The sequence below is a fragment of the Trachurus japonicus genome, chromosome 16, assembly GCF_045865225.1.
Source record: "Trachurus japonicus isolate A0001 chromosome 16, Traja_1.0".
Classification (NCBI taxonomy): Eukaryota; Metazoa; Chordata; class Actinopteri; order Carangiformes; family Carangidae; genus Trachurus; species Trachurus japonicus.
In genome coordinates this window covers 30841305-30855108 of record NC_140922.1, presented here as the reverse complement: position 1 = coordinate 30855108, position 13804 = coordinate 30841305, and the positions used below count along the sequence as shown (strand labels likewise).

Genomic DNA, 13804 nt, shown 5'->3' with positions numbered 1-13804 from the left:
TCTTGCAGAGGATGAGTGTGAACGAGTGAAGTAGAGAGTTGGAGCTGGAATGCATTATTATTAAAATCAATCTACAAGCGTAAAAAAAAAAAAGAAGAAAAAGCTCCTTTGTCTGAAAATAAATAAAGAGCAGCTTCTCTGAGCCACACGACATGTGATGAGACCGACTGACATATGTAGACCACTTATATGTAGACCACCACTGCTTAAGATCCAGGTTTCAGACCTGGTGGATAAACACAGGTGCAGGAACTGTTGTTTTTTTATGGATGATATTAAAATCCGATTCACATGACAGTAGAATTTATTTTGGAAAAAGCTGATGTTTCGTTTGAATCAACCGTTTTAAGATGACATCATTTCCCTGGGTTGAAACAGGTGGTGAAAAAACCAAAAGCAGTGAAATGTTGGATTCCTTTAGTGTCAGGATGAAGCTGCAGGTCTGACGCTGCCACCACAGAGTGCAGGTCCAACAGTCTCTACTCCACCGGCCGGATGCCTTTGGCCTCCTCCAGCTTCCTCAGGGTCTCGTCCCACTGGGTGAACTGCTTGGACAGCAGGAACATCTGCCAATCACATGTTTACAGGTCAGTTCAGTGGGCGGAGCTTCTTTCCTCGAGCAGCTCGACTCACAGAGATTTGGTCAGTGTCGACATTTACATCTGATTTATGCGTTCAGTTTCAGAGCAGACAAGAGCCATCGATTATTCAAACATGATTATATAGCCTCAGAAAAAATTAAGAGACTACTTTCCCAAATGTTTCTTAAAAAGCATCTCTAACAATACCAACACAAACACAACTCTTTTGTCTTAATGAGACACTGATGAGGTGACCACCATAAAAAACCACTGCTGGGATTAAACATTGACATTATTCCACTGAAATTGATTTATAAACTCTTCCTAAGTTAAAATATTCTTGTTGTGTTGTTCAGGAATGAATATGAATAAGTTTTCTTTTCATCATTCATATTCAAGGTTTGAAAAGACGTAATTTTCTGCCAATAAAAGCTCTAAATAACAATATTTTTATTTCAATTTTGGGGGAAATGTTGTTAGTAGTTTCTATATTAACACAATAAATGTTTATTTCACTCAAACACATACCTATAAATAGTAAAAACCAGAGAAACTCATCATCTTGAAGTGGGCTCTTATTTTTTTCTAATTGTTTAAACCCTACAGAGAGAACAACAACAAGTTTGTACCATTTTGTTGTATTCCTCAAAAAGCTTCTTCACTTCCAGAGACTGAGCCTCAGTTTGGTCCTGGAGAAAACACAAAACAGTAAATGTAAAAGAAAGAGAGGAGGATGTGTAGAGGTAAAGAGAGAGAGGAGGAGAAGAAGATGGCGGTCACCTGCTCTTTGATGTGGATCTGTGACAGCCGCTGCAACTTGGTGGCGTGTTCTGGTACGTCTGTGAACGACAGAAACACATCACACACATCAAGTACGTAACGGTGGTGGTGCGTCCACTTTACTCATCCAGCAGCTACACAACAACACAAAACACCACATGACTGAATACAAACACCAGGAATTACATTGGTTTTCCCGCTAAAGTATACAGTAAGTGCTAAACATGGATGCAGAGAAATGTTGTTAACGGCATCATAGTTACATGAAGACACAAAAACACTTCTACAGAAATTCACCTTTCAGACATTCAGTACGTTTACATGACACTTGAAAAAACCGAATTATTGCCTTAATCCGACTATAACTGGACAACTGAAGTGCATGTAAACACCTTAGTCGGACTGAAATCGGAGTTGAGAACTCCGATTAAGACACCCAGATAATGCGATTGGAATTCGATTTTCTCCGTCATGTATACGCCTTAGTCAGAGTATAACTGGACAATACATGTGCGCATGCTCCACAACAGTAGAGACGGCACAAAGTGGAGCAGAGAAGCCAGCCAAAACCGGCAAAGTAAAGAAAAAAACCCAACATCAGCGCCGATTCAATGCATTTCACACAGCGCGACCAGCAAGAGTGTTTTATTAAAAAAAGAAAGAAAGAGAGAGAGAGAGAGAGAGAGAGAGAGAGAGAGAGAGAGAGAGAGAGAGAGAGAGAGAGAGAGAGAGAGAGGAAAAAAGGAAGCCCGTATCCTATTCTCCGCGCATCCAGCCCAGACTGGCGCGTCTGGTCGGGAACTGCAGTTGAGAATTTATTATTAAGCTACTAAGTTGTTTATATTCAGTTTTTTACGAGGTGACAGAGAAGTCAACAGGACAGGGGGGCGTGTTAACCCGCTGAAGCAACGGGTGACGGCGCATGAGGGGGCGGACCCCGTCAGTTATTCGGTTTTCTCAGTTGCATGTATATTGAGACAAGGACAGAAGTCTGACTTGACGCCAAAATCGAATTTTGAGCATAGCTCGATTAAGCTCTGCATGTAAACGTACTGAGTGGGGATCTGAAGCTTTCTCAAGCCCTTTGTGAATAATAAACCTGTCTGTCTGACTTTAGTCGACACCTGAGTGAATCATCTCCTCTCTAAAATCACAGAGCAGATGTTCCTTTGTCTTTGATTCGCTCAGCATCCTGCTGCCAGGTGACACTAACCTCTGATGTAGTTGCTGTCCAACAGCGGCTGCATGCTGCTCACCTGCTCCAGCAGAGCAGCCTGGGAGAGCAGGAAGTCCTCCTCTGTGGGAACAAACACCACATCAAGGACTGAATCAGCTTCAAATGGCTTGATATGTCTTTATTTTTTACAATTATAGGACTAAAAATTAGGTTTCAGGTTCCTCCGGCTTCTTACCGGCGAGGATGAACTCCAGCTTCATAGCGTCAGGCACAGTGATGTGGTCGGTGAACTGGGGGTCCAGGTACTTCAGAAGGTCCTCGACTGCAGCACAGCAACAACGACTGAGATCAAAGTCTCACCAAAACATGGACTCAATTCTGACAGTAGAATAAATCCCTGGGCTGACATGACATTTTGAATTTCACTTTTGCTTTGCAGCCTTAAAGGGATAGTTCAACATTTTGGCAAATTGGCCCATTGCCATAATCCCTATAGTCATAGCAGTAGGTTCGTTACCTTTAATTGTCGGTGTAAGCTACTTTTAGAACGGCGGAGCAGAGCCGCGAGCTGCAGAGGCTGATGGGATTTCTTGGTTTCCCTCATCAAATACACAATCCAACAACTCCAAAACGCTCTGGCGGACAAGTTGTGACCTACACACACACTCTCTAAAACAACTCTGTCTGGTAACGTTGTGTTATTATCTCATAGCGTGGTGAATGTGCAGGTCACAACTTGTCCACCAGAGCGTTGTGGAGTTGTTGGATTGTGTATTTGATGAGGGAAACCAAGAAATCCCATCAGCCTCTGCAGCTCGCGGCTCTGCTCCGCCGTTCTAAAAGTAGCTTACACCGACAATTAAAGGTAACAAACCTACTGCTATGACTATAGCAATTTTTTGGTGTAACTTCATCAATAAATACAATACATAGTTACACTGAGCCGATGATCCAGGTTGTCTGGGCAGAAACAAAACAACATGCAACTCACTTTTCTTGTGCAGGATCTTTACTCGCTCCCTCTTGTTGGCCATGTTGGTGAGGCCTGCCTGAATCCTGGTCAGCGGCTCTGCACACTGCAGGACAGAGGACAATGAGTAGATTTTATAGTAGTGATACAGAAAGGTCATTCATATTTATTTTATACTGTGTAACATGAATTTGCTGTATCAGGGCTTCAGACTGCCCCTAAATCGGGGGCCTTAGCACTCAGAATCTGGACTCTGAGGATCATAAATGTAGAGGAAATGTGAATATTTGCTTTGCAAGTCCATTTACAGTGTGCACCCCTTAAATTTTAAATTAGGGGCCACAATGCTCCTAGTAAAAAAAGGTTAGTCTGGAGCCATGTGTATGCAGGACAACAAGGCAAACATTTCATTCTACAAACTTACACATCTGTAATAATCTCATTATGAGTACAACTGGAATTAAGATGTTTTTTAAGTATGAAACCTTTATTCATTTTGTAGAAACATAAAAACACTACTTAAGAAGGACAATGAGCAGTGTTGGGAACGTTACTTTTAAAAAGTAATTAGTTATAGTTACTAATTACTTCTCCCAAAAAGTAACTGAGTTAGTAACTCCACTACTTCACTATAATAGTAACTAGTTACCAGGGAAAGTAACTATTGCGTTACTTTTTCTTTCTTTTTTTTAAGTTTAAATATGTCGAAGAATTTGGATTTTTTTTCTCTCATTTTTAAATTGTATTTTATTGTTTTCATATATTTCACTGATCGCAATTATGGAATGCGAGTGTGTGTTTTATTGAAAGCGAGGCTGGTGTGCCTATGAAAATAGGTTACAGTGGGTTTTTTAAGTGCTGTGGCTACAAGCAAATCTCATATTGTCTCTGTACAAAGACAACAAAGACCTTTTTAAATGTGAAAACAGCGGAGACCTATTCAAGATTTGCGTTTAATAACAGGCGAAACATCGAAATTAATTTATTCATGGCCACATTAAGTGAAATTATTAACTTTACCGATTATCCATCTGATTATCTGTCCTGCAGGACAGGCCTCCAGGGTATCTGCGGATCCTTAAAAAGTCTTAAATTCATGTATCTAAAATTAAGGCCTTAAAAAGTATTAAATTTATTAGAAAATTCTAAGATGGTCTTAAATATATAATACACAGAATCATAAAATATGTATGCACTTAAACTTTTATATGAAATGGTATGCGCGCGGGGTCTTAAAAAGTCTAAAATGTGAAAATCTAAATTTTAGGTCTTAAAATGTCTTAAATTTGTTGAATTATTGTGTTCAAGTCTTAAATAATTTTAGACAGGTCTTACATTTTCTTATGCCCACCATGGGCGAGCATTTCACTCGCATTTGCCCCTAAAAAAAACAAACATGTGTGAACCGGAAAAATCACAAAAAGAAAGAGCACACGATTGGTCAAAAACTACAAATCCCACAATTATCTGGCCTCAACAATAACAGTAGTTAGTGTAAGTAAGTGAGAGTGGAGCTGTAGGTGAAAAGAGGAAACAACGCCACGTCTGGTCCTGTTCTGTGTTGTTCGTTCACACCGTCACCGTTTATTCGTTACGTCCGCGGTGTAAAAGGCCGTGACGCAAAGACGCGATTAGGCGCGAGACGCGATTAGGCGCGAGACGCGGTAGACGCGACTTTTTTTTTTTTGCGACGCAATACACCCGATTCTTTTATGGCGACGGGACCTTCGCGTCTTCGTCCTTTTCATCGTGTTTGGTGGGAAGACCCACAAGGGGCTTCCCACCAAACACGAGGAACGCTTTTTTTTTCGCTCGAGTTTATACGCGCGACCAAACGCGAGATACGCGAGAAATGCGATTTATCGCTCGTTTTGACTTTGTGTAAATTCGCGTCTTCACGAGCTCGCCCATTTTCACTACAACAACAACATTTCTGCTCTCACCAACCATGGTTGAGGTCACAACGCTGCTGTAGCTGCTCTGGAAGAGTTCCAGCTGATGAGCTACAGAGACTTTAGAGTCTAAAGGAGCAGTGCGTCGCTGTGTCGGACTGTTTGGATTTAATGAAGAAGCTGCACAGAGTCAGGTGAGCAGAAGCTCAGGACAAACACTTCGCTCCGGGACATAATGTAGCTACACCTCACATGTTCTTGTCTTTTACCTCAGGGAGATTAAAGTAGTGTCTGTTTCCACTTTCCCTCCGATCTCGGCAGCTTCCCTCTGCTAGTCCGTGTGTGTGTGAGGCTAAACTGCGTGCGTGTGTGGTTTGTGTACAAACTGAACACTGCCTCTGATTGGCTTAGCATGAAACCTTACTCTGCCTCAACCAATCATCATCACTTATGCGGTTGTCTCGTCCCTCCCTCCCTCCTCCCCCCTCCCCTCACCAAAGGAGAGGAGGAAAAAACAACAACAGTTTAGCAGCTTCTGTGTCTGAGATGAGCCAAGTCGGAGGACAACGGCTTCACTGAGTAGTTTGTAACGCGCCTCATTTAATTGTCGGTAACGGTAACGGCGCTGTAACGGTGGAAATAGTAATTAGTTAGATTACTCGTTACTGAAAAAGATAACGCCGTTAGTAACGCCGTTTAGCCTATTTTAACGCCGTTATTCCCATCACTGACAATGAGGCACATTGATCCATCCCCGGGAATACAAATACCTCTCAGCAAATCCACTTCAATGCCCCTTTGTGAGCTCAACGTGTTTTCTTCATCATATGATGCTTTGACTCGTCTTTTCATCTGCCACAGACTAAGTGCAATAACTATTACTGGAGCAGAGTTGAAGTTGCAATAATGTTTGGCCTAAATTCCCGCAAACAACTTAATTCAGTTTACTTTTAATGAACCAACTTATTCATGTAACTACTTTATGTTGTGTAGAGACGTAAACACTTTCCCTTCTGTTTGTGATAGTGGACAATAACCATAACAAGTTCACAAAACCCAGAGTGGCATCTTAACTTTTTAACTTAATTAATTATTCATAATTACAGATTCATACAACAGCAAAATAAAACATGATTTGACATGACTGATTTGTTATTTGATGCAACTGAGCACTCTGGCTCCTTTAACAGGGAGGCTAAAACACACAATGACAACGCCTCATACCTGTCAGCTGCTATAAACGGCTAAACTAGCCTATGTTTGGCTGGTAAATAATCAGTTTCTTTATTTCCAGTAGTCAACGACTCCAATAAATCATACTGAGTGGTCATTGTAGAGCTAATGTGAATAAAACAAAAAGGGCGTTCACTCATTCCCAGTGACAGCTCTGAGTTAGCTCTGCCGGGGCTAGCAGCTTAGCTATCCTCTTTACGTCTAAACGCCACTTTTTCCGTCAGAGTAACCATTATTCTAGACAAACCTTGATGGGTTTTCCACTTTTGTTTCTTCTCTCGCCGTAAATCCGACTCTCCAGCGCCTGAAGACGCATGTCCAGGTCGTCCGTCTGCAACTTCTGCTCCATTTTTTTTTGCCTCTGCTAATGAACAACAACAGAAGCTATGAGCTAACGCTGACGTAATTTACAAGAGACGACGTCGCCGCGTATGATGACGTATCAGCGTCAGCGTCGATTTCTTTGTGAAAAATATTTGTTACTACGTTTTATTATATCAATTATAGCTTATGTTTTTAATATATACGTTGTCGTAAATAAATATTCAAGTCAAAGTAGATAATTAAAAAAAAAAAAATTGCAGATTTTAATATGTCTCTCAAGCCGTTGCTAGGCGTCGCTGTTTCCCGGTGAGCGCGGGGTCTGACGTCAGCTGTTTTTCCGGTGACAGCCGGGGGAATGACAGCAGCACCGACAGCTACGGCCCTTCTTCTACCCATCCATCCAACCTGACTGCAACACATCGACAGAAAGTAAGTCATTTTACTTCCATACCTCCATCTTTTTGACTGTTTATGGACAATAAATGTCGATAAACCGGTTTGTTTACGGCCAACAGCCACGGAAGCTAAGTTAGCTTAGCTAGCCATCAAGCTAGCATCAGGTTTTTTTTCTTGCTCCACAGCTGCGTAGTTTGTCAGGTTTGGAGTTAGTTTTAAAGCCGAGCAGGTGAGTCACTACCTTCTACTGGATTATATCTTACTAATAGGTCCCATGGCTAATGCGTAGCTACTTTACCCAAGATTAATTACAGCTAGTTTCTGTTGCACTGCCTACTTCATTGTGTTGCTGAAAGTTTCCTCTAATGCTTCTCCCCCCTGTCTCTGCTGTGTTGTTGACAACAGGAACAGGAAGGTGTCGTTTCATTCATCTGCCTTTGGACCTCAGGGGTCCGTGCCGTGTTTTTGGGGGGGTTTGTTCGTCCTTTTAATGTGCTACTGGGAGCAGAAGCAGCATGGCAGATGACAAGGACGTGTTGAGAGACGTGTGGTTCGGCCGGATCCCCACCTGCTTCACCCTGAACCAGGATGAGGTTACTGAGAGAGAGGCCGAGCCCTACTATGTAAGTGCTGCTGTTGTTGTTGTTGTTGCTCTCTGACTTTCACACTTGTAGTGGTGTTGTAGTACTCTGCTGATTAGATTTAGTTAGTGTGACCTCACAAAACACAGCAAATTATAAGAGAAGATTTCACACAGTTGGTTCAGATTTTATACAATGCTGGATAAACAGGGATGAATTAGTCTGAGTGGAGGAGGTGATTGTAGTTACAGACCAGTTCTTATGCACTGAAATCTATCGATTTGGGGGGAAATGCGTGCATGTATATGTGCTCTTTTAAAGTTTAAGTTGAGTCAAGTTGAGCTAGTGTTGTGGTACTCAAGACTGGTCTCAAGAACACATTTTCAAGGTCTTGGTCTTATCTTGGTCTCGCTCGAGCTGGATTTTTTCTCCAGACCAGTCCAGACTACAGCTGCAGTTGCAAATGTCTCTCTGTCACACTGACTCACTTTGGCTTCTGTGATGTAATTCAATAACTTTAAGATAATTAAAATACAGTAGTTCTACTAAGGTATCTGCTCGTGTAGCCATCTGAAAAACTTGGTGTCACCAAAAGTGTCAACAGTGGGAGGAAAGTTCAGCAGGTTCTGTGTCTTTGTGTCAATTGAATATGGTTTAGGTTTTATATAAAATCATCTTTTCTTTTTAGCTGGAGAGGGATATTGTAAAGATCAAACCACATGATTATTATGAAGACTGGTACTGAATACAGGAATGGTCTTGAACATGGTCTAGCATTGGTTTGGTCTCGGTCTCAGACTTGGTCTTGCCCCCCTTGGTCGTGGTCTTGACTACAACACTACGCTTCAGTCATGATATTAGTGTCGATTCGCTATTAGTTGAAGGCTTGTGGTGGGTTTAATGTTCATACCAGAGAGATGAGGGATAAGGAGGTAAATCAATATGTGTGATGCTGTTGCATTTGTTTTTGTTTTTGATATATTCAACATGCTAAAGAAGGAGATTGTTAATCTAAATGTCCTTAACAATGTATATTCATTTATAACATTACTGCTTCCTGTGAACACTTGTTGTCCAGTCTGGCTGCTGCTCACTTTGAATGGTGGCTTGGAGAGGAGGGGGCTTTTCATACAAGACATGCTGCCTTTGGGTTCCTACCTGTACACCCCCCCCCTTGTGCTTAAAGTGAAATTCCGGCGTAAGTGTAAACCATGGTCAAACACACCGTAACACCGAGTTAGACCCCCCCTCGAGAGATCAATTTGCCCGACCGCTACATTCACGAGATCCACCAACTTCAGCAAATACCGCAATATCGCCACACACGGCGCTGTCCGGATCCACTGTCTGACCGCAACCAAAACGCCACCATTTGCCCAAAATAATGCTCAGAACTGCACCAAATGTCATCAATAGTACACACAGGGTCCCAGCACGTAGTACGAGTTGTCAAACATCTGCTAGCTTTGCCTGTTTTCTTTAGCAAGGAGATGCAACTCAACTCACCTACTTCTCCTCCGGGAGCCGCTCGTTGGTGAGGAAGCCCTGACGAGTCGATCACCGAGTGCACCGGAGTTCCGCAGCTCTTAAAAATGCTCATTTGCGCCTATATCGTGGCCAGCACTCGATGATAATAGTTATAAAGTGATATGCAAGATATAAAAAAAAAAAACTCTGATTGTATTTCCATGAGGTAATTGTTGATTGAGCTGCGGAACTCCGGTGCACTCGGTGATCGACTCGTCAGGGCTTCCTCACCAACGAGCGGCTCCCGGAGGAGAAGTAGGTGAGTTGAGTTGCATCTCCTTGCTAAAGAAAACAGGCAAAGCTAGCAGATGTTTGACAACTCGTACTACGTGCTGGGACCCTGTGTGTACTATTGATGACATTTGGTGCAGTTCTGAGCATTATTTTGGGCAAATGGTGGCGTTTTGGTTGCGGTCAGACAGTGGATCCGGACAGCGCCGTGTGTGGCGATATTGCGGTATTTGCTGAAGTTGGTGGATCTCGTGAATGTAGCGGTCGGGCAAATTGATCTCTCGAGGGGGGGTCTAACTCGGTGTTACGGTGTGTTTGACCATGGTTTACACTTACGCCGGAATTTCACTTTAAAATCTTAAAAAAAAAAAAAAAAAAACATGCTTGGAAATGTATTCTCCATATGCAAAAAAAGTGTAATCTCAAGTATTGTTACCCCAGGCAACACAAGCGGTGTATCAATAGGTGAAAGATACCCATTTTTTCCTACCAAGATTAACTTACAGCTGGTTCTGGCTTCATCCTAGAGCCGGTTTGTTCAACTTAGTATCACAGAAGAGCCACATCATGATGTCACCATTTCCCTGAGCAACACTCGATCATTTCATAAAGTTTTGATGGTCTTTTCAGGTAGTTTATCGAAACGAAGTTGGAAAACAACGTGCTCACTGCAGAACCAGTCTGCAGGTTGTTTCACCTTGAGGGAATCGGGTCCTGGCCCAGCACGCAGTCCGCTGTGACTCTGATGTTGTTAATGAACTGTCACCTAGCCAGATGTTGTGACCAGCAGCGGTTATGAATCCTCCACAGATGATATTTCACTTTTTCACAGGCTCTAAGTTCTCCTCTTGTTGTTGCTTCCTCCTCCAGAGCTGTGTGTTTAGATCTGAACATACAAACAGCAGTTCTACACAGACATTGAACCGTACATTCTCCTTTATATGTGAAGGTTGCACACATTCAGTCTAAATTTAGCTTCACGCTGTCTGTCTCCTCAGCTGCTGCTGCCCAGGGTGAGCTACCTGACTCTGGTGACAGACAAGGTGAAGAAACACTTCCTCAAGGTGATGAAGGCCGAGGACGTGGAGGAGATGTGGTTCGAGTACGAAGGAACTCCGCTGAAATGGTGAGAGAGCGACCGCTGGATAAAAAGATGTGGTTAGGAGTTCCTACACTGGTGGATCATTTTTATATTTGCCAGTTGCCACACATCTAACCAGTGTTTTGTTTTGTGATCTCTTTACTACATAGATGTTAAAATGGTTTTCTCTGAGCTCAGAGCTGCTTTTACATAAAAGATTAGGGTTGATGTTGTGTGTTACTTTTGAGCATCAGGATTCAGGATTCAGAATAATTTATTAATCCCAAAAGGGCAATTAAAGAGAAACTCTGCAGGATTTGTATCTTAACTCTGCTACATTTTTAAGGGACAACGAGGAGTTTCTATTTGATTATTTAAAAGTCTCACGTTAATGTGGATGAATCTACGCTACCCACACTTGTTAATGGGCCCATTTTTGATAAATATATCGTTTTGTCTCTATCGTTATTTTGTTATTATTAGTTTACTTTTGGTTTCGTGGCGAGTCAAGAGAATAACGCCGCCGAATCACCGTTTATGGTCGGAACTACGACGGTATCTGATCGTCTTCGAACCTCTGACTTTAATTCTTGATGAATGAAAACATGAGTCTGTCTTGCGCCGGTCAAAGAATTTCACGGTGCGCGGAGGCTCATAAATGTAGCCTAGTGTGAAAACGCTTCGCTTTTCCAAAACTCCTCGTTGTCCCTTTAAACATTGTTGGAGTAATTGTGATGGTTTGATAAATGGCTTAACTTGTTACGAGGGACAACGGAGGCTCTCTGCCTTCCACCTATTGCATCTCTTGGCTGTAAACTTTGCAAACGCGCCCCTTAAACCGTAATCTCTTGTTTATGACAGATAAGACTACACAAATATATACGTCAAATATATAACATCGTATATGATATATAACGTTGTGTACCGCTCTATTGATTGATTTCTCACCGGCATTGCACAAATGCACATGGCCGGGAGGAGGGTTAGCAAACGGTGGAAAAGCGACCTGATTTGCATAGTCTAACCCATTCATTAAGAAAGAATAGTAAACATACGCAGACAACAATCTCATCAGCATCAACATGCCGGTAACACAGTGCACATCTGCTTGAATATAAATGTCTCCAGTTCCCCGAATTGACTCAGTGTAATCTCTTCCACTGCTGCTTAACAGTCAGATCTACAGCAGTGTGATCGATCGGCCGCAGCACCTGCACCTCTACAACTATGAGTCAGTTCATTCACCGTCAGCGGAGAAGCCACAGCTGATGTTGTTGTTGTTAACCACAGTTTCCTCGGTATCTCGTCTCAAAGTGCAGCTGTTCAGCCACAAGGTGTCAGTGTGTCACAGCAGAGAAACCAACAGACGTCAGCGTCAGCGTGGTGTTTATTTCTCAGATGTGACGTTCTGCTTCTTCTCTTCTTTCACTGTAAATTTAAAAAACAGCCTGAATGCAAAGGTCGTAATAAGTGTTTATCATTTAATAAATTACAGATTTATTACAGTTGAGCTTGATGACGATCTTCAGAGACGATGCTGTCGGTCAGTTTGTGTCATTGAAAAATGTAGAATATGTTAAATATAGAATCTCTCCTCTGATTTGAGGCTGTGATGATGAAAAAAAAAACATGTAACCCACCTCACCCTGGATTTAAAAAAACAACACGAGGGAACCGCTCCCCTTTGTAAACACAGGAAGTGACAAACAGAAACGTTGGAGTGAAACATAAACTGAAGTTCACATACTGTACGCTGCATCCAGAACAAACTGAACTCGACGACACCAGAAGAAAGTGAAAAACTGACGCCAGCTGTGTTCACTGACAAACCACTTCATCAGCTACAGTTGAAATCGATCACTTTAAAACCTTTTATTCAAAAATATCTGACAGAATAACATAATCTTTGTTGGTTTTTTTTCTTACTAACATTTTATTTTCAGGATAATAACATAATTTTAAACTCGGATAATGTCTGACCTGTTGTGCACTTTATCTGGTGTACTGTATTTTATTCTGTCACTGTGGGAAACGGCTTTTGGATTCACCTGTATGTCTGGTGCATGTGGTTGAACTGACAATAAAAACTTTGACTTGAACCTTGAATGAACTTTAAACTTGCTCCACTTAGCAGTAAAATAATGGTAGTAAGTTAGTTTACTCAGCACCTAATGATGGAAATATTAACACACTGTGAACTGCAGCTATGATACTGATCTGTTTTCATCTCTTCTAACGTTATTTAACTGTTTTTTGTTTCGTATTCCCAGGCACTATCCAATCGGCGTCCTCTTTGACCTCCATGCCTCCAACACCGTCTTACCCTGGAGCATCACTGTGCACTTTAAGGTAAAAACTGCAGCCTGTTTAAAAATATTTTATCTATAAATTTAGATTTTTCTATATACTCTAAACTCTAAATACGAGAAAGCACGTTGCATGAAACAACAGATATTTGCCACCAATCACTCCAGCTCGATTGAGCCTTTAAATCTCTTGTAGCGTATTGGCGTAGATTTATGTTTATTTTTATCGTATGTTTGATTCTTAGCATTGTCATTAACATTTGTGAACATTATTTTTCATTAGTTTTATTTATTTCACAGGGACAGGGCAGTTTTAAAACAAACACTTATGCAAATATGCCAGATTTAGGCAAAAGGCCAGTTTCCATCTGTTAATCCAGACTTCTAAAATGAAACAAAACAAAACAGAAAATTGTGAGGACAACAAAATCCATCTATCTAGAAACAGACAATTGATTATAACATTATTAAAACTGTCATACCATGAATACAACCTCATAAGAGATACAAGACATTGACAACAGGTAGTTAAAACAAACATTCAAAAGAGCTATTAAAACATGAAAGAGACAATAAACATTAAACAATTAGGACATGCAAGGCAGCGGTCACATGCCACACAGGACAAAGGCATTTCACACATGAACATGGAGCTAAACTGCAGCGACAGTGAGACATTGATGTGTGAAGAGAAAATGCATTTGCATAATAACGCAGCTCTAAAT

General features: G+C 41.6%; 2 protein-coding genes across 4 annotated transcripts in view; one reads left to right on the top strand and one right to left on the bottom strand.

The window, feature by feature from the left end:
- Positions 1-455: 455 nt before the first annotated feature.
- LOC146972641 (dynactin subunit 3-like) lies at positions 456-7015 on the bottom strand. The gene is made up of 7 exons (XM_085803056.1): positions 6881-7015; positions 3530-3614; positions 2774-2860; positions 2575-2658; positions 1362-1420; positions 1211-1270; positions 456-566 (listed from the first exon to the last, which is right to left on the bottom strand). Exons 1-7 carry the CDS (start codon positions 6980-6982, stop codon positions 480-482), a joined length of 564 nt encoding a protein of 187 aa, XP_085659182.1. The 5' UTR covers positions 6983-7015; the 3' UTR covers positions 456-479.
- Positions 7016-7237: 222 nt separating this feature from the next.
- Positions 7238-13804, top strand: part of atg5 (ATG5 autophagy related 5 homolog (S. cerevisiae)) — a 47621-nt gene continuing 41054 nt past the window's right edge. Inside the window, exons 1-5 of one of the 3 annotated variants that reach the window (XM_085803048.1) lie at positions 7310-7386; positions 7539-7582; positions 7759-7976; positions 10691-10818; positions 13044-13122. In XM_085803048.1, coding sequence (XP_085659174.1) covers positions 7869-7976; positions 10691-10818; positions 13044-13122 — 315 coding nt within the window. In that variant the 5' untranslated portion in view covers positions 7310-7386; positions 7539-7582; positions 7759-7868. Of the gene's footprint in view, positions 7387-7538; positions 7583-7758; positions 7977-10690; positions 10819-13043; positions 13123-13804 lie in introns of those variants that run through there. The other 2 variants (XM_085803047.1, XM_085803049.1) reach the window with 2 other exon arrangements.